Here is a 20,288-nt window from a genome sequence, read left to right on the forward strand (position 1 = left end):
TTAATATAAATAGCCCATGGCCATTTGTCAGTACATTATATTTATGTTTGTTTGATTGTCAACATTCTGCTTCACTATTTAGAAGTCCCCAAATAGACTGAAGTAACTGAGAAATCTTAAAATTCTGTGAAAGTAAATCGGCTAGAAACCAGTGTAATGAAAATTTGTAAAAGTACTGATTTAAATAGAATGTGTAGATTTCAAGGAGTTCTAAACTTATTGCAGTTCTAATAAACTTTAATTTATAATAATATATATTAATTTGGTATAAAATTGCATAGTAATTTTAAAATGCCAGGGCAGATTCGAAAATATTTAACAGTCTAAATCATTTAACAAAACTGATATAAATGTTTGCAAATTTTTGCAGCATTGTTTGCAAATAATGTAGTTTTACTCTTTAAAAAATAGACATTCAGACAGGAGGTTTGGTTAATGTTTTTGCTTTCATATTTTTCTCTGGCTGTTTTACAGCCTTTCATCATGGGTGTAATTGTACCAGATGAGGAGGTGCTGTTGAAGTGGGCTGGAGAGAAAGGGTTGACAAAAGACTTCAAACAGCTCTGTGCCAGTGAGGTAAGACTAATATATGTATCATGGGGATTGTAATTTTGAAAACATTCTAATTTTCCACACAATCTATCCATAAAATCATAATTAAATATATAATGTTTTTTCTTAAATAGAACTTAAAATTCTTTGCTATATCCTTTAAATTTTATTACAAATTAGTATAATCAGAATGGTTATGTTAAAACATATTGCTGAATTTTCATGAAAAAGAATAATGGATTAAATCATATACAATTAAGGTATTGTTTTATTTTTATCTTAATATTATTTTTCAACCTTGTATTTTTGATGTGTTAAAATTGAATCAAGAAGAGCAGGTCACAATTCAGACAGCTTTGAAAAATAGCCCTGTTTGATACATTCAATAACCAAAGTATTGTTTGCTATGTATATGTTATAAATGGTGATTTAATTTGGATAAATTGCGTGTGTGTGTGTGTGATTTGGATTTTTAACATGTAGCATGATGTCCCACCCAGTCACATTATCCTGACACCAGGCAGACCAGTCCTAACACTAACCTGTTAATGCTGAGTGCCAAGTGAGACAGCGGTTAGTACCATTTTTGTAAGTCTTTGGCATGACTCTGCCGGGAATCAAACCCATGATCTCCTACATCCGAGGCAGATGCTCTAACCACTAGGCCACCAGAGGGGGTGGATAAATTGCTATGTATATGTTATAAATGGTGATTTCATTTGGATAAATTGCTATTTAGATGTTACAAATGGTGGTTTAATTTGGATAAACTGCTGTGTATTATAAATGTTGATTTAATTTGGATAAATTGCTATTTAGATATTATAAATGGTGATTTAATTTGGATAAATTGCTATGTATTATAAATGGTGATTTAATTTGGATAAATTGCTATGTATTTGTTATTAATGGTGATTTAATTTGGATTTATTGTTAATTGAGACATTGAATAATACAACAGGAAATTAAGAAATAAAAGGAAGAACATTGGAATCAAGAAGAAAAGTTTACGTTTATATGGCTTTGAACAAATACCACTGTATGATTTAGATACATCAGTCAACCAATATAGTGTTGCCAAGTGTATGTTAGAGATGATCTCAAAAGAAAAGCATAATTATTTGTTAGATTTGAGTAAAATTTTTACTGATGTCTGAATAACGAAACCATAAATTAAGAAATATTTATTATATATTGTATGTAACTATACTTAAACCAGGGGTGATGATTTAGTTTTGTTAATAACAAACTTTATTGTATGTGTGATATATATATATATTTAAGAGTTTAACGTTTCTTTCTGAGTTTATCATGGTATAAACTGTCATTTGCCGACTCACACAGCAAATAATGCCCGAAGGGCGTTATGTAAGCTGTGTGAGCTGGCAACTGACAGTTTGTACCATAATAAACTCAGAAAAAAAAACAATGTTAAACTCCTATAATTGAAATTTCAATCATTAGTTAAGAGATTTTGTTTGCATCATTAAAAAACAGAAATCTTAATTGAGCATAGTAATACATGTTTGGGGTTTTCTGTTATGTAGCTATTTATAGCACTTGGGATTGTCCTGCTTGATCGTAATAAGGTCATCTTAATACCAGTCCTTCAACCAATGGAAGACAAATTTATTCAATTAATTTTTAAAATTTTTTTAGAATGTTCTTTTTCTTTAATGCTTACTTTATCTCTGCCTTCATTGACAGTGTTTATCTTATGCTGTACACGTGACTCTATTTATTGAAGTGGGTATTCTTAGAAAAATAGTTCTCCTTACAGTTCATACAGAAATAAATACAATTCATTTTGATCACGTGGTAACATTCTGACCAATATATATATATATATACAATGTCAGTCTATTTAAGAGACCGCTTTAAGTGTACAGCATCAGTCCAGTAGATAGGCAGTGTGCAGCATCAGTCCAGTGGATAGGCAGCTTTCACTGTACAAAATCAGTCTACTTGGTAGGCAGCTCTCAGTGTACAATGTCAGTCTACTTGATAGGCAGTTTTCACTGTACATAGTCTACTAGATAGGTAAGCCTTCATTGTACAATGTCAGTCAACTTGATATGCAGCTTTCACTGTACAGCATCAGTCTACTTGATAGGCAGCTTTCACTGTACAGTGTCAGTCATCTTAATAGATGCTTTCACTGTACAATGTCAGTCATCTTAATAGACAGCCTTCACTGTACACTGTCAGTCTTCTTCATAGACAGCCTTCACTGTACAGTATCAGTCTTCTTGATAGGCAGCCTTCACTGTACAATATCAGTCTTCTTGATAGACAGCCTTCACTGTACAGTATCAGTCTTCTTGATAGGCAGCCTTCATTGTACAATGTCAGTCCTCTTGATTGGCAACCTTCACTGTACTGTGTCAGTCTTCTTGATAGGCTACCTTCACTGTACAATGTTAGCCTTCTTGATAGACAGCCTTCACTGTACAGTATCAGTCATCTTGATAGGCATCCTTCACTGTACAATGTCAGTCTTCTTGATAGGCAGCCTTCATTGTACAATGTCAGTCCTCTTGATTGGCAACCTTCACTGTACAGTATCAGTCTTCTTGATTGGCAACCTTCACTGTACAGTATCAGTCTTCTTGATAGACAGCCTTCACTGTACAATGTCAGTCTTCTTGATTGGCAACCTTCACTGTACGATGTCAGTCTTCTTGATAGGCAACCTTCAATGTACTTTTAAGCTACTTTGACAATAAGTTACCTCTTTAATTGCAGAATGTGAAGAGTATGATATTGGCAGATATACTTCAGACAGGGAAGACAGCAAAGCTGAAAGGTTTTGAGCAGGTTTGTATTTTAACGTGTGTCAGATTAGTTGTAGCACTGTTGATTACACAAGTTACGTAGATAATATCTATGGGTTTTTTAATAGACATACAGTAATATTTCACCAGTGAAGTGGAAATGTATTGTCGTAAGTGACTTTGCCACTTGTCGACATAATAACTGCATGGATTTTCTCAATTTGTTGCCAATGCAGTTAAAAGCTGCATAACTATGTTGATAAAAAGAAGTTTACAATAAATATGGGGCAGCAGTGTTTTACAAAGTTAGCTTTATATATCATACTTCAGATCATGTATTTTGTCAAAATAATGCCTGCGTACATTTTTATTGACTAACATTTCATGCCTAGAATAACTGTTGGGATTATGTTAAAACATTTTCACACTGGTGATATGTACTCTTTAAACCTTTAGGTAATTTTCTGTACACTGTTGCTAGTACAGTCAATAAAGTAAATATGTGCACTCGTCCTGAGAAGTACTACAAACTTTACCGATGACTTGCGGTGGGGTAAGGATAAAGCCTATCATTTTCAGGGTCAAAGGTCAAGATCATTTCAGGGTTCATTGTTAGTATAACTTTATATTACTAGGTGAGTTTCTTAGACACTGTTGCTTGTTTATTTTAAGTTTTGTCGTTTAATGGCAAATCAGCTTTTATAAAGCAATATAATGCATTCCCCCCACCACACACACAGAAGCCAACATGCAATATAATGCCAAAAGAATGGAAGTAAAATGCCTTGACTCCACCTCACACACACACCAGCCAATATGCAATGTAATGCCAAAGTAATGGTAGTAAAACACCTTGCCCCCACCACACACACACACACACATGCACGCACACACACACAGCTGCCAACATGCAATATAATGCCTAAGTAATGGGAAGTAAAATGCCTTGCCCACACAACACACACACAGCAGTGAACATGCAGTATAATGCCAAAGTAATGGGAGTAAAATGCCTTGTTCCCATCACACACAGCAGCCAACACCACACACACACACACAACAGCCAACATGGACTTGTCTGAATAGGTCTGATTCTGTGACCTTTGGCTTTTGAGTCCAGCATGCTACCTACAGAACCATTGCATCTCCCAGTTTCTTGTACAGTCATGAAACTTTGTATGTGTTTGTGTTCTTAGGAGTACTACACATTTGTAGGGAAAGCTGTCTCTGTGACCTACTTTTAACCTTTAATGCTCCTGCACCTCTAAATGTTTAGGTGAGTTTCTTGAATCATGTTATTTGTACATCATGAAGCTGGAACCAAGATTACATCTGGGAAGTACTGCATCATCAGATCAGAGAAATATCTGCTGTCAGAATAAATATGAACAAGCATTACTGTTTTGCGACAGCTTCATTTCTTGATCTTGTCTAAATACAAGTTTACTATGCAACGCCCTGTCCCATGGGGATATGTTTCAAATCTGTTATATTATTGTTATGTGGAAATGCAGATTTAAATATAGACACGGATATTAAATATTGTTGATTATACCACTAAAGGTTACATCTGAGTGAACAACCATTGCAGCTCAGTGTGTATTTCTTTGATGTATTTTGAGTCAGTGTCAGAAGTTCTTTGACCTTTCTTTTAAAAACACCCCTATATGAAAGGATTTCATTAATTGCATCTTGAGATGTAAATCAGATTTGTTTGTATTGTTTCATATTGTTTTCAGCTCAAAGTGAAACCATATTTGTGCATCTTTAAGATTAATAATTTTTCTTAAGAATCAAATGAACTGGGTTGAGCATAATGTTTTCTTTTCTTCAAGTTGATAAATTTTCATAAAAATTACATTAATACGTCTCTTTTCTTAAAGATATCATAACTGTTATGACCAAGCTAATTTCAATATTAAGTTAGGACAAACTTTGTATTTATGTCATTAAGTGCCATCTTCACGGTACAAGAATGTTTCTTGCTTCTTCAAGCTTTCTTCGAACCAGTACTTTATCTTTTGTCCTCAAATTTTTTATACAAAAAAATTTTGTACAGGAAAATATGAACAAGTTTTTTGGATGGAATACTGCACGACCTTGGGAGTGCAGTATATCCATCCGACAAAACGAGTTTGTATTTTCCCATACATATGCAGTAACCTTTTTATTATATGCTCATTTTCTTATTCTACCTAAGGCTTAATTATATAAATAAAATACACTACAAGAAACAACGTAAATAAATGTATGCCATATTCCAAACTAAATACACAAGTGCAGATTCATCATTATACAACAACATTATTAATGCATATATAACTTCGCCCAGATAAATTTGGACTTGTCACGCACTAGACATAAGTTTCGAAAGAAAATGACATTTTTGCCTACTTAAAATTGAAATTTGGAGTCATATTGTGTATGAATGCGCATTGCAACAAGTTTTCCATTTGATCTGGAATGAATAGATTTTGGTATTTTTTTTGATTCTATGAAATTTCATGATTATGGACTGGATTCATCTGTGCAAATTGTACATGAAATACATTAGATTGAAGCAGCGCGGTAGAAGCGTGTTTACATCTGTAAGTGTGTTCTGTCACTGACTATTTGAAATCATACTGTGAGATAAATATGAAGTGTTTCAATTACAGTTATCAAAAAGACGCTATTGAATTTAATGTTTATTTCATTTTGAGTGCAGTAAGGAGGATGTAATTGCACTTGGAATATAGTCAGAATTACAGCACAATTTTGAAATTTGTAATCAAGCTTGAGAACTCATGACATGGCTCATGTAATTTGGATTTGCAGAACTAAGAAAGTACATTTTGAGGAAATTCAGAATGTAAAACTGTAAGTATATTTTTTGCCATTCTTATTACCAGCTAAAGGAGACAGTTTATGCCTTTAACTTGCATGTTGTTTGTAGGTACCAAGCAATTTTATGAAATCTGGCATCTATCGCCAAAATCCGAAACATTGTATCAAAAAAAGTTAATGCAGAATGTAGCAAAGCAGCTTGTATGGGGCAGTCCATGAAATATCTGCTTTAGTTCATTCAGAAACAAATTTAATCAACCAAAGCGTAAAGCGTCTGCTACATGAGAGTACATGATTTGTTTACAAAGTAGTTCCTAATACACTATTGTGTCCTGCGCGTGAGTGCAATATGAAGGTGTGCAATATCATAAAATGCTGAACGATTCTGACAATGTAAAGTTAACAGAGAAAAAAATGAGCATATAATAAACTATAATGATGTCATAATATAGTGATATACTAAAATTTTGTCACAATATAGTGTGATATACTATAATGATGTCATAATATAGTGAAATACTAAAACTGTCATAATATACTATAATGATGTCATAATATAGTGTGATACACTACAATGATGTCATAATATAGTGATATACAAAATTTTTGTCATAATATAGTGTGATATACTATAATGATGTCATAATATAGTGAAATACTAAAACTGTCATAATATACTATAATGATGTCATAATGTAGTGAAACTTTGTCATAATATATTGTGAGATACTATAATGATGTCATAATGTAGTGAAATACTAAAACTATCATAATATGCTATAATGATGTCATAATATAGTGATATACTAAATCTTTGTCATAATATAGTGTGATATACTATAATGATGTCATAATATAGTGATATACTAAATCTTTCTCATAATATAGTGTGATATACTATAATGATGTCATAATATAGTGATATACTAAAACTTTGACATAATATAGTGTGATATACTATAATGATGTCATAATATAGTGATATACTGGAATAAAATAATATTGCTAGATAGAATATCAGTGTCAGCAAATAAAGCAAAGTCAGGGAAATTAATCACATTTTTTTTCTTATTTTTTTTACATCTTTGAAACACTGGGTTGAAAAACAAATAGTGTAGGAGCTGGCACTTTGACAAGGAAATCCATCTCCGACTTATATTACTTGACTTATACATGGTAGAACCCCAGAAAAAATATAATGTAAACACTCTACTGCTATTTCCTGGTATATATTAGGTGCCTAAGAAAATTAGAATGATTATTCATATTAATAAAATTACTTACACCTGAGAAATATTATTAATAAAAAGTGTGTATGAAAAAAAGAGGTACAGTATTCCTGATTACTTTACAAGATGTAACAACTGCAAGTCTATCACATTTTTCTGAATTTCAGGTAAAGGACATCATCCTTCACCCAGAGCTTTTTTCTGTGGAAAATGGATTGCTGACACCAACATTTAAGAACAAACGACCTCAGCTTAGAACAACTTTCAAGTCACAGATAGAAAAACTGTACAAGGCACATGGTAGTTCATGAAAATATTCACAGAACAAACCATGTGTCTGTCTGCCACTGCCAGAATGAACAAATATTTCATCAATGCCAGGGACAGTTCCATAGAAAGAAAAAAACAAGATCAAAACAGACTTGGTAGATTAGGGTCTACATTGTTCATTGTATTATGACTCAGGACAATTGGCCATAAAATATTCAACATTTCAGGATACTCCTGTTCTTACTGGAAATGAAAAAAGCAGTCTTTTGATTGATCAGAACTTTCTTCAAGCAAGATTTTGGTGTGTCATAAAGATTTTTGATGGTAGGATCTTACCTTTCCATTATAAAACATTACTTGATTCCAAGTGATTGCTTGAGAACTTCTTTCCAATTAAAATGCTGCACTTGTCAATTTTGAATAAGGTTTCCAAATTTACAACAACATTTATCACTTGAAACACACAAAAAAATTCTGTCTTATTATAGTTTAAACATATAACTGGCAAATCTCTTAGTTTAAGTGGTTTATATAGAATTAGATTATTTTCCATAATGCTTCATATCACTCTGATATTAATAAATATTTGTCTGTTTGTGTACTACACTTTTTTACAAATCAGCTGATAAGGTGTGGGGTTGATTTATACCAATATATTTTCATAATTTTGTTATATTCAGATATTTGGGGAAAAAAGAACAAATTTTTAAAAATGTTTATATTCTATAAGATGATGTTAGTTACACAGTATATAAAATAAAAATAAAAATGATATATTTTATATTATGGTTCTTTTTTTCATACTCGTTGTGCACATGCCCAAGTTCCTTCATGCGATTTTGATCCCAAATGGTAAAGCGTTGAAAAAGGCCTGAACAAATCCTGTAGATACTCTGGTGCAGCTATGTGCCGATATTTATGCACAAGGACAGCCTTCAAGGGTGACAAGAAATAATAAGTAGAGAGCATCGCACTTAGAAACATCTTCAACTTTCATTGTATGCCATCATTATAAGCCATGTTATATCCCAGATAACAGTTTTGGGCTTTACGCATGATACATGTCTCTTTAAACTAAGCATATATTTAGTCTGTCACCTGAGTTGTCATAGATTAAATTAATCAGTTATGTTGCTAACAAATTAAGACATAAATTACACACAATGACATATAAAGTACACACAATGATGGAAAGAAACAAACCTTTATTGCAGTTAGCCAGTTGACCCTTAAGAATACACTATTATGTTAGCTACATTGATGGCATGAAGTTATGATATTTCTAATCTGAAATACTTTATAAACAAAAAATACCTGTTCTTTACTTCATAACAAGACATTCATTAAAAGCAGATATTGTAGTAAAACATTTAAACATGTTTGATTTTCACCCAATGAAAGGTATATGCTACTTAATACATTGGTATATACTTCTTCCTAATCATGCACTGGGACATAGGTTTTCCTAATTATACATAGGTATATAGAGCTATACTCCTTCCCAATAATACACAGGTACAGTATATATTTCTTCCTCATAATGCATAGGTATATACTTCTTCCTCATAATACATAGGTACATACCTCCTCATTATGCATAGGTACATACCTCATAATGCATAGGTACATACTACTTCGCCATAATGCATAGGTACACACTTCCACATTATGCATAGGTATATACTTCTTCCCCATAATGTATGGGTATATACTTCTTCCTCACATAGGTGCATACTTTTTCCTTATAATACATAGGTACTTCTTCCTCACAGTACAAAGGTACATACTTTTTCCTTATAATACATAGGTACTTCTTCTTCACAGTACAAAGGTACATACTTTTTCCTCATAATCCATAGGTACTTCTTCCTCAGTACTAGGTACATACTTCCTCATAATACATAGGAATGGCTAAGTGGTTTATAGTGCATAAATTTTTGGGTGACTGCCATCCCACCTCTGTCTGTATGGGTTCAAGTCTCAGGTTCAACCAAATGTGGGTATGTGAGAATGCTTGCCAGTAGCTTCTCATGGGTCGGTGGTTCTTTCTAGGGTTTTCCCCGAGTTCTTCCTCCACCATTTATACTAGCTGCCATGTATAGCCTATCTTGTGCTTGAAAATGGCGTTAAACCCTACAACAACAATGTCTTCCTCATTATACATAGGTATATACCTCTTCCTCATATTACATAGGTATATACTTCTTCCTAATAATACATGGGTATATACTTATTCCCAATAATACATAGTTATATACTTTTTGAAAAGGTCCAAACACAATGGACATTCAAGGAGAAAATTGTATTCATTTTCCTGAACTGAGGATAATTTGCATATTCTATTTTCTTGTGGTGTCTTAATTAGTCTGCTTCATTCACTGTTATGTATATTTGATTTAATTTATATTTGATTTAATTTAATTGTCTGTGTAAGTTTTTAAAAAAAAAAATTTTAATTTCATTACATGTCAATGTAATGTAATTTTGTTTACTAGGAATTTGATATTTTCCAGAAAATTCAGTTTGACCTGACTCTTTTTGTGGATGCCTAATAATAGAAACACTTTCTATTTTTGACATAGTTCCTGGCCTTGATTGAAAATCAAGTAAACAACTTCTTTTTTATAATTCATTTTTAATGTGTGAATGATAATGATGAAATTGAGGCTGTACTGGACTATGTGCCATTAGACATGTGGATACCTTCTAAATCATTCTAAATGTGATCACATGACCTTCATCCGGGAATCTGTTTTGCGTCTCAAGTTACTGTATAACCTTTGTATATAGATATTTTTCTCAGTTAAACTTTTACACTGGAAAGTGTGTTTGTGACCAGATTGGATTATATTTAAATTTTTATTCAAATTATTTGGATTTCTAAAAGATTAATTCTTTTTCCTGGAAATATTTGAGTGCTCATACAGAATTCTTGGACAATAATATTTAAATTTTATATGGAAATTCAAACACTGGAATATTGTTTGTGGATTTAAAAAATAGAACTGTAGACATATCTGTACAATAAAGGCTACAGTATATGTCATCGCCTTCCATCTTGGATTTTTTTGTCAGGACTCAAACTTAAATTCATTAGAACATCTCATTACTAGGACTTCTAAAATTTAATTTGTGGATTATTCTTGGATTATTTTTGGATATGATTCTTAAAACCATCAGTTTTCATTTTTACAGTGTTTTTCCAGGGAAATAAATTATTTGTTAAATTTTTTCAAAGCTTGTTGTTTTCACTCCCTCTTTTGTTACTGTTTATTAGAACCAAAACACATAACATCCATCAGATTCATTTTCCAATCGTTACAACTCTGGTCATACTGACCAAGATCATCCACACAATACTGATATACTAAATACCTTCCCTCATTAAGAAAAAGAAAGATTTATGTATTAAAGCTTTCTTTGTTTATTAGTGAAATATAATGATATATGATAACATAATAATAAAATTTACATAGGAAGATGTCTTATTTATGACACAAAATAATAAAATTTACATAGGAAGATGTCTTATTTATGACACAAAATATAGAAAACAAAGCACTATAGTATGTAGACATGTGAAATACATCTGCAATTAAATTCTCTTTTCTCTTGTTGTGACTAATGTCAGTGTTGTATTTTGCATCCATCTCAACAATGAAAGTAAGGGTGTTTTACAGAATAGAATAAACAGAGAAATACCTGAATTAATAATATACACTTCAAAGCATTGTAAAGCAACAATCAAAGTCCAGCATTCCTTCTCAATAGAGGAATAAAATCACTGGTGGTTATTTAATTTGTTAGAGAAATAGCACAGTGGATAATCCACAGTATTTTTGTCTTGAATAAATATACCGCCAACTCCTACATCACTTGCATCAACAGACATTTTAAATTATTAGTTTAATCTGGAGTTGAAAGAACTCCTGCACTCATAAGTATCGCCATTAATTCATCGATAACCTCTCTAAAACTTTACTTTTTTTGCTCAAAAGATTTGTCAGGGGTTCAGCAGTTATGGAAAAAAATGGGGCAAAATTTCCAATAATATCCGGCAACACCCAAAAATTGCATCAGCTGCAGTGGGAAGTTAGAGATAACTTTAAGCTTAACTTCTATAGGATTAACTTGACCATATCCTACAATATGTGAACATCTTAAAAATATAAGACAGTATTGGCAAAACTCACTTTTACTTAATTGTCAAATTAGCCTCACTAAGTGGAAAAAGAATTTCTGGATAGTTTCCAGTGATTTTTTTTCCATGTGTCGTCGTATATAGTGACATCATTGATGTACGCATCAATACCATCTATACCAGATATTATGTTCATCAAACACTGGAATCTTGATGGAGAATTTTTCATATCAGATAGCATCACTTTATATTGGTAGAGCCCATCTAGGATTGCAAAGGCTGAAACATCTTTTGCTGTATCCGTAAGTGGACTCTTAAATGATCAGACAACGAAGTTTCATGGGCTAGACTAATAATTTTCAGCCTTTGTGACTTAGAAATAAAAATATGCTAGCTCACTGACCACTTGTCACCAGCAGCTACTTCAAATGGTCTCCATTTTGGGGTCGTCCATTAATTATGTCAACAAAATGGAGGGGAGGGGGTTTGAAGAAGTTTGACAATTGTTGACATGGGGGAGGGGGGAGTTCAAGATAAATTGACGTCAACAATGTTATTTTTTACAATAAATTTAATAAATCAAAACATAGGCAATTAGTCGGTGCGTTGGTGTGGCACACACTCGCTCACCCATCAACAGCCCACTAGTTTAATCCTAAACCGGTTGAGCTCTTGCCAAGAAAGTCATAGTCTTGCATCATCATATTTTGTTTTTATTCAATGTAGATTGTAGACCGTAGACAGATTAACCACATATGGTATTAATCTGAAGAAATTAATGAATTAGCCACTATGCCCATTATAACAATTGAGGAACATTTGGCTTCCCCATGGGAAGATAATAGAAGTTAGAATATAAAGTCTTGATTTTTTCATGAATTCAAAGTGTTATAGTCAATTTGAAATCTGTTAAACAAGTAAAAAAAATGTATTAAAATTTATTTGTAGACCTTTTAATTTCCATAATTCTATTTTTAGCATAAAAGCCAGCCGTATAAAATATTGTTAGTTTGTTGGGGGTGGGGTAAAAAATTTTTGACATAATTTTATTAGGGGGGTCACTTAAAGTTTGACAGTTGTTGACGGGGGGGGGTAAAAAAGTACCTAAAAATTGTTGACATAATTAATGGATGTCTCCTTTCTCATAAGGACTCCATTTAAAAAAAAATAAACTGGAAGATAGTGGCATCATTTTCACTAATAGCATTCTGAAACACAGCAGAGATCCAAGGATCTTGTTCCTGTTTGATGACAAGTGATTGTCGTTTGTCACCCCAAATAGAATTGAGAGAATGAGTTGTAAAACGAAGATGACAGATCAATAACTTTGGTTTGGTGAACACCAGGAATAAAAGCGACCTCATTTAAAGACTAACCCATAAATGTATCAGCTAGATGAATAATTTCCATATCAACCTCTTTCTAATGAGCTCTTTTTGCCATAGCCCTAGTAAATGCACAAGCAGAGTATAAATCAGGGATATCGTTTTCAATAGGATAATACTTTTTTATCCAAACAAGGCTTGTCAATTACAAGTGGATTAGCAACAACCTTATATCCAGCTAAGTCATTCTCTAGCAATAAATGAACACCCTCAATGGACAAAGAAGTCACTTTACTGACAGTCACAGGCCCTGAAACTAAGTCTGATGTCACATTGTCAAGAAGAGGAACATCAACAAAGCCACACTCTACTCCATGAATAAGAACACTTTCACTAGAAGATTTCTCATATAAAAGTATAATGATGATAAAAGAATGAGAAGTTCATGTGTCCTTTAATGGATCATAAATCAAAGACAAACTAGGGTTTGTTTGACCCATCAAATTTCTTTCTTTCTTTCAGTATATGACCGTGACCTTGATCTCTTTGAAATAATAATCTGGAATAGCTATGTCTTTATTCTGTTGCTATTTTTAATTTGTAGCAATCAGACATAATGTGCCTTGGGTTGTTTGGGCTTTTATTGCAATAATTGCACGTAGGAAGAGATAAGGATTTCTGACCAGTTTGATTTCTATAAGTTGTGCCAGATTGAGACTTGGCAGTACTTGTACGAGACTGAAATGGTTTCTTTCTAAATGCTGCTGAGTGGAAGTATTTCTAACAAAATGACACTTTGTGAGTCCAGGAATAATTATCAGCTGTACGAACAGCATCTTCCAAAGTTTCTGCCCTTTACTGATTAAGATAGGTCTTGACATCACTATGGCTGCAATTCTTTAACTCTTCGATTATTTGGGTTGCCTCAGGTTGTCGTACTTTTTATCAACATGTCAACTAATTAACGCCAAGCACTTGCATCAAAATATTCCTGTTCCATCACATACTTGACCAAAATATTTTTTATATACTGTTTTAACAAAGATAGATTTACGTCAAGCTCCAGCAACTCATCTTTCCTTAAACACTCCAACATTTCCTGGGATGAATCAGAAATTAAACTCTCTACACTAGATAACATTGAGAACACTTGTTGGTTTCACTATGCGAAATCAAAAGACCAGGGGCTTAGAATATTCCACAACAAAATAAATTTCAATAACAAATTTTCATTTCTCTGAAATATTTCTGGAATTTGTATGCCTGTCGAGCCCCCAATTTCTGTTATCACTGTTTGGTCATAAAGTAAAGAAAGTTTTGAAACTTAACAAATAAATTTAATTATGAAAGTTATAAAATACAAATTACTTACTGTATTATGAATTAAATCCAAAATAATTCCAAAAGTTCTATCACAAGTCCTGAAGAACCGAATGTTCTGAATGAATTCTAGATCCTCAAAATAACTTGTCTGCCAACAGAACTGGTGTATCACGACGACGCTGTCAAGAACTACTTAAATAATTTCTTAATAGTTCTAGAATAATATTGTAGTCTAATGAGCACTGTAATTCTTTTTATACTCCAAACAATTGTCTCCTATCAAATTGTTTCTAAACACAACATTAAACACATTTGTAGATTGATGTTAGCAGAAGAACATATGAAATAAGACTGAAATAAGAACGAATTAATTGCTCAGTTATCTTCTTTTATACATCCCCACGAGTCTATTACGACTATATATATCACAATATATCCCACTTGGCAAACAAAACGGTCATTGCTCTCTGTCCTATTGCTAAAGGTCATAATTTGTCTGTTCCAATTTAATGACTCTTTTTTTGTTTTGAACTGGAGAATGATAATTGTTCATTTTCGATCGATAACAGGGAACATTGTTGTCTCAGTTGTTTATTATTTTTTTTCTTGTTCCGATATCTTTTAGTTTGGTGAGGTGCGAGTTATACAAACGGCCGATTGAGTGTTATTTATGAATTCAATCAGTGATGCAAGAATGAAATTAGCAATATAATCTAGTACATCCAATGAGTTCATCTGCATTGAAACTAAACTAGACATGTTTTGGTAGTTCCCTTTATCATACTGTCTGATTGCTTCAAAGATTAGGAGTTCCTCATACCCTGTTGTTTGAAATTTAAATAGGCCAGGTACACCGTAGACTAATTCCTAGCCATAAAAAAGGGCATGTAAGGATGCAATTTTCTGTCGATCTATGAAGAGCACATTAACTTGGCCTGAGAACAATTAATTAGATTTAAGGGGACATGTGCTTGTTAAAAAGCTATACTGCAATGATTTATAATGTATGTGTTGGGAGAGGAAGCGATTCTTGATTAAGTCTTCGTTTATTTAACCGTTAGGTAAACTAGGAAAGGAAAGGTTAACTTCGATTTTATATCGGAACTGTCAGAGCTGAGTTTTTCCATAATCAATTGTTTGGAAATCTAGAAGTCAGGCTGACCTCAATTTTGGCTCCTGTTTTTAAAAGGCGGTAGATATATTTAATCCTAATTGGTTACGCTAAATAAGGGGCGTGGTTCCCACGCGAAATTTCTTGTGTTTAAATTGCCCTCATCAAAAACTCTAATCAGTCTGCATTTTTCCTGCAAGAGTGAAAATATAAGGGACTCTGAGACTGAATTTAGAAGAAATTCTCTCATAAAAACATTTGTCAAAGGGATCGGATGTCGGGAAAGTAGACGAACACAATTCGGCGGTAGAAGCGAACATAGCTTGAAAGCACAAGGTATTTGCGTCAAGCTCATGTAATTCGTTGATACCAATATAATGATTTGCTTGAATTTAATTGCTTATATTTGCATGAATATTTTTGTTAAATCCGTAGATCAATTCTCTTGATATGAGTGTAACTGTGTTTGAGTTCACCTATCTGAATTCGCAATCATCTCCTAGATAATAAGAACCGAATAAAGTTGACACCTTATAAGAAGGTACAATTCGCCAATCAAAACCACCCACACACCGCTACGGGGAACGATTATTATTATTATTTCACAAACTGCAATCCTTTGCCCGGGAAAATAAGAGGGCAAAGAAAGAGGCATATTACCCAAGAATCTAACTCAAAATATTATTTTCAGTCAAAATTACATTATATAGACGTCACTTCACGTTGCGTAATATAAAAATCTCACACATTGGACTTTCATATATTATGTAAAGAATTTTTATCATCAATTCTAATGATGGCCTTTCACACCAATTGCCATTGATGATAAATGTTTCTTCACCACCCCTTGTTAAGGTAGCATGATCTTCATATCCCGAATTTATTGTTAGGACAACTCTCAGATCGAAAGAAAGAAATATAGTTTTCTGGCCTCCCTTAAGGAGGTGTCTAATCCCTGCCATGCATGATGGTGACATCGCTGGGGTGCGAGAGGGTACAAGGTTCGAACTGAAAGGAAGGCAGAACTCTGTAAGGATGATAAGGTATAGCCGCATTTTTATTACATAAAACAACAATCTATATAGGATATTGCTTATGGCAAGTTATACATTCTAGAATTAGAAGTACACATGACATAGTTATATTCATTCAATGCTTACCGACTTTATACAATTCTGGAATTTCTCTCTTTCAGAATGTCATGTAAATAATTCAATATTGATTGAGCTAAAGATAGCATAAGTGCTCCAAATTTTAGTAGTAGTTCAGTATTTCAAACTAATACCCAAATCGTTTTGTAGCAAAGACAAATTATCGACTGCTTGACATTAAATAGCGAAACATCATGTTTTGTAACTTTAAAGGTATTTATTTCTAAATGAATTATTATGGAGCAATAATTCCATACTACGATTGCAAATAAAGATAAATTCCTAGTAAAGTTTAAATAATCCATTAAACATTATATTTCATAATTATAGGTTACTGCATTTGGATGGGAAAATATGAACGAGTTTTGGGATGGAATACTGCACGAAATTGTGAGTGCAGTATATCCTTCCGACAAAACGAGTTCATATTTTCCCATACAAATACAGTAACCTTTTAATTATATGCTCATTTTTTTAATTCTACCTAAGGTTTAATTATATAAACAAAATACACTTCAAGAAACAACGTAAATGAATGAATGCCGTATTCCAAACTAAATACACAAGTGCAGATTTGTCATTACACAATGACATCATTATTAATGCGCACATAACTCCGCCCAGACAAATTTGAACTTAGTCGCGCGCTCGACATAACTTTCTAAAGAAAATGGCGTGTCTAGTTAAAATTGAAATTTGCAGTCATATTGTGAATGAATGCGCATTGCAACAACTGTTCCATTTGATCTGGAATGAATATATTTTGGTATTTTGTTTCGATTCGACGAAAGTTTGTGATTTTGGACTGGATTCATCTGTGCAGATTATATATGAAATACATCGGATTGAAGTGGCGCGGGAGAAGCGTGTTTACGTCTGCAAATGTGTTTCTGTTTCTGTCACTGAATGTTTGAAATCATAATGTGGGAAAAATATGAAGTCTTTCAATTGCAATTATCAAAAAGACGCTATGGAATTTAATGCTTATTTCATTTTGAGTGCAGTAAGGAGGATGCATTTGCACTTATCATCGAAATTACAGAACAATTTCGAAATATGTAATCCAGATTGAAAACCGATGACATGGTTCATGTAATTCGGATTTACAGAATTAAGAAAATATATTTTGAGGAAATTCAGGATGTAGAACTGTAAGTATATTTTATTTTGCCATTCTTATCACCAGCTAAAGTAGACAGTATATGCTTTGTCACTTGTATGTTATTTGTAAGGACCTTATCTTCCGTCTTTTATATAATGTAGCTAGCCTAAATCCGTAACATTGTATCAACGCTGTATGTGCCAAAACAGTTTTTTGCAGTCCACGAAACATGTTTTAGTTCATTCAGAAACAAATTTAAACAACCACAACGTGAAGCGTCTCTTACGCGAGTGTACATGATTTGTGTACAAATCAAAAGTGCTGGCGTCTGCGTCATTATTTGTTTACACTAGAAAGTAGAGCCTTTATGCACGTGAATGATATATGTGTATTGTCGCGCGCATTCAGTATCGGGGAATACTGAACGATTCTGACAATGTAAAGTTAACGGTGAAAAATATGAGCACATAATAATTGATATTATTGAATTATAAAAGAATGCAGCATGTCTCAAGAAAAATATTAAATTTATTCCTATAGTGTCTTTAAGCATGCATTATGTCACCGAAAGAAAAGTCTTTCAAATGTAACAAATGTATTTTCCTCTTTCCAGAAAGGAAGGCAAAATTCTTTTAAAATGATGCGGCTTTTCCCAAGCGTTTGGGCGGTCGTTTATATACAGTTTTGAATGTATGGAATACCTACCTTGCTTCATAAAAGGCTACAGGTTAAATCAATGAAATCAACCTTGTGCATTGGAGTTGCGAGATTATTGCACAACACACTGCTTTCCCATATCTGGCCCGCCTGTTGGGCAAAAGCTCACACCACCTGGCTTCAGAGTTCATGACCTTCCCAATACTTACTTTCCAACATATGAACGTAAATGAAGAGGAATTTACTGACATAAGCGATTTTCTGCTTGTAGCATCTGCACAGTGTTAATGGTACTTAACGCACTAGCATAGTATATTTATGCAATTTAAAAAGTTTGCAGCACTCAACCACCACAAACTGAGCCTTTCTTAAAATAAAATAAAATTGAATTATAATAATAAAATTGCATCATTATGAAAAATCGAAGAAAATTCAATCGTAACAAAACTTATAATTAAAGAAAGAAATGTAACCTCTTCATGAAGCGAAGCTAATAATACGTCCTCTCACCCACGCATGTACAGAAAGAAATGACTCCTTAAAAATACATCATTATAATTCCTGGTGGAAATGGTGACCTTTTCATCATTCGGAAGCTCAGATTATATTATCTTTTCAAGTCTTTCATCTCGGTCTTAAACTCATCGTCCATGTTATCTCTGAGAGCCATGTTTTTTGTCTCGGGGAGAGTCATAATCAACAACAGACTGAATAACATCAAGATACACACCAGAAAGTACAGAAACCCCGGGATGTAGATAGACTGTAAAGTAAATAAATAAATAGATAAATAAATAAATAATTAAGTACTTATGTACATGCATGCACACACACACACATACATACATACATACATACATACATACATACATACATACATACATACATACATACATACATACATACATACATGCATACATACATACATACAGACATACAAAGAAAGGAAAATTACCTTTTGCGACAGATAACGTGCAGTTGAAAAATATTTACATTTCAAATGGTTTTATCAACATTGGAACAATTGCATCTGTGCCAAAAAGTAAGAAAATAAACTGTCTATAAATTCTTAAGCTGAGACGGAAAACATAAATGCATTTCCAAGATCATAATGGTAATTAACCTAATAATATCAATATATGCATTTAGACGCTGACATTCTATTTTTTTATTATGGTGTATATCTTAAAATGTCTAATGATACAATAAAATTCACTTTTTGTATTAGTTAAAAGTGTAAAAGTAAATGATCCACATAACGTAATTTGTAATGATGATACACAATCAAGTTTGACCTATTTGGTATATGCCACACTGCCTAGGATTACCACAAATGACACAGAAAATAAGCAGTCTTGGCCTGAGAGATGACATTGTAATCAGGACGCCATCAACATAATTACATTCTTCGAGTGGTCAAAGCTTGCACAGATCACTCACATCTCACCTCTGTCAGCGTGTGTTCGAGTCTCGGCTTGAACAACGTGGGTATGTGAGGAACTTTTCCAGTAGCTTCTTGTTTTTTCGGAGGGTTTTCCCGGGTTTATCCTCCACCAAATATACAGGCCGCCATGTATAGTCTATCATGCAAAAAACCCACATTCCCAACGTGCTTTAGTGTTAAAACTAAGTGGCGATCCTCTACACTGATTGACCTTGGACAATTAACAAATGTAGTAGATGTAATCACTAAACTGAAAACCAACACTTTTACCAAATTTAAGTAAAAACATCTAATGGGGAAAGCTAATGTTAGTGAACGTTTAATCTCATAACATCGGCAATCATTTAGGGCAGAGGCAACTGAATTATCGTCTTGGCAAACAT

General features: G+C 33.0%; 2 protein-coding genes across 8 annotated transcripts in view; one reads left to right on the forward strand and one right to left on the reverse strand.

Moving 5' to 3' along the window:
- The window catches only part of LOC149805892 (long-chain-fatty-acid--CoA ligase 1-like), a 149,830-nt gene extending 141,398 nt beyond the window's left edge, over positions 1-8,432 (forward strand). For all 4 annotated transcript variants that reach the window (XM_089950650.1, XM_089950649.1, XM_089950648.1 and 1 more), the window contains 3 exons: positions 475-576; positions 3,298-3,369; positions 7,549-8,432. In XM_089950650.1, coding sequence (XP_089806776.1) covers positions 475-576; positions 3,298-3,369; positions 7,549-7,692 — 318 coding nt within the window. In that variant the 3' untranslated portion in view covers positions 7,693-8,432. The remainder of the gene's footprint in view (positions 1-474; positions 577-3,297; positions 3,370-7,548) is intronic.
- Positions 8,433-11,059: 2,627 nt separating this feature from the next.
- The window catches only part of LOC149805897 (organic cation transporter protein-like), a 32,360-nt gene continuing 23,131 nt past the window's right edge, over positions 11,060-20,288 (reverse strand). For 2 of the 4 annotated variants that reach the window (XM_089950655.1, XM_089950654.1), the window contains one exon: positions 16,586-19,224. In XM_089950655.1, the coding sequence (XP_089806781.1) occupies positions 19,179-19,224 (46 nt within the window). In that variant the 3' untranslated portion in view covers positions 16,586-19,178. Of the gene's footprint in view, positions 16,560-16,585; positions 19,225-20,288 lie in introns of those variants that run through there. The other 2 variants (XR_016419825.1, XR_016419827.1) reach the window with 2 other exon arrangements.

The sequence above is a fragment of the Sinohyriopsis cumingii genome, chromosome 2, assembly GCF_028554795.1.
Source record: "Sinohyriopsis cumingii isolate HCF-2022 chromosome 2, ASM2855479v2, whole genome shotgun sequence".
NCBI classification, from domain to species: domain Eukaryota; kingdom Metazoa; phylum Mollusca; class Bivalvia; order Unionida; family Unionidae; genus Sinohyriopsis; species Sinohyriopsis cumingii.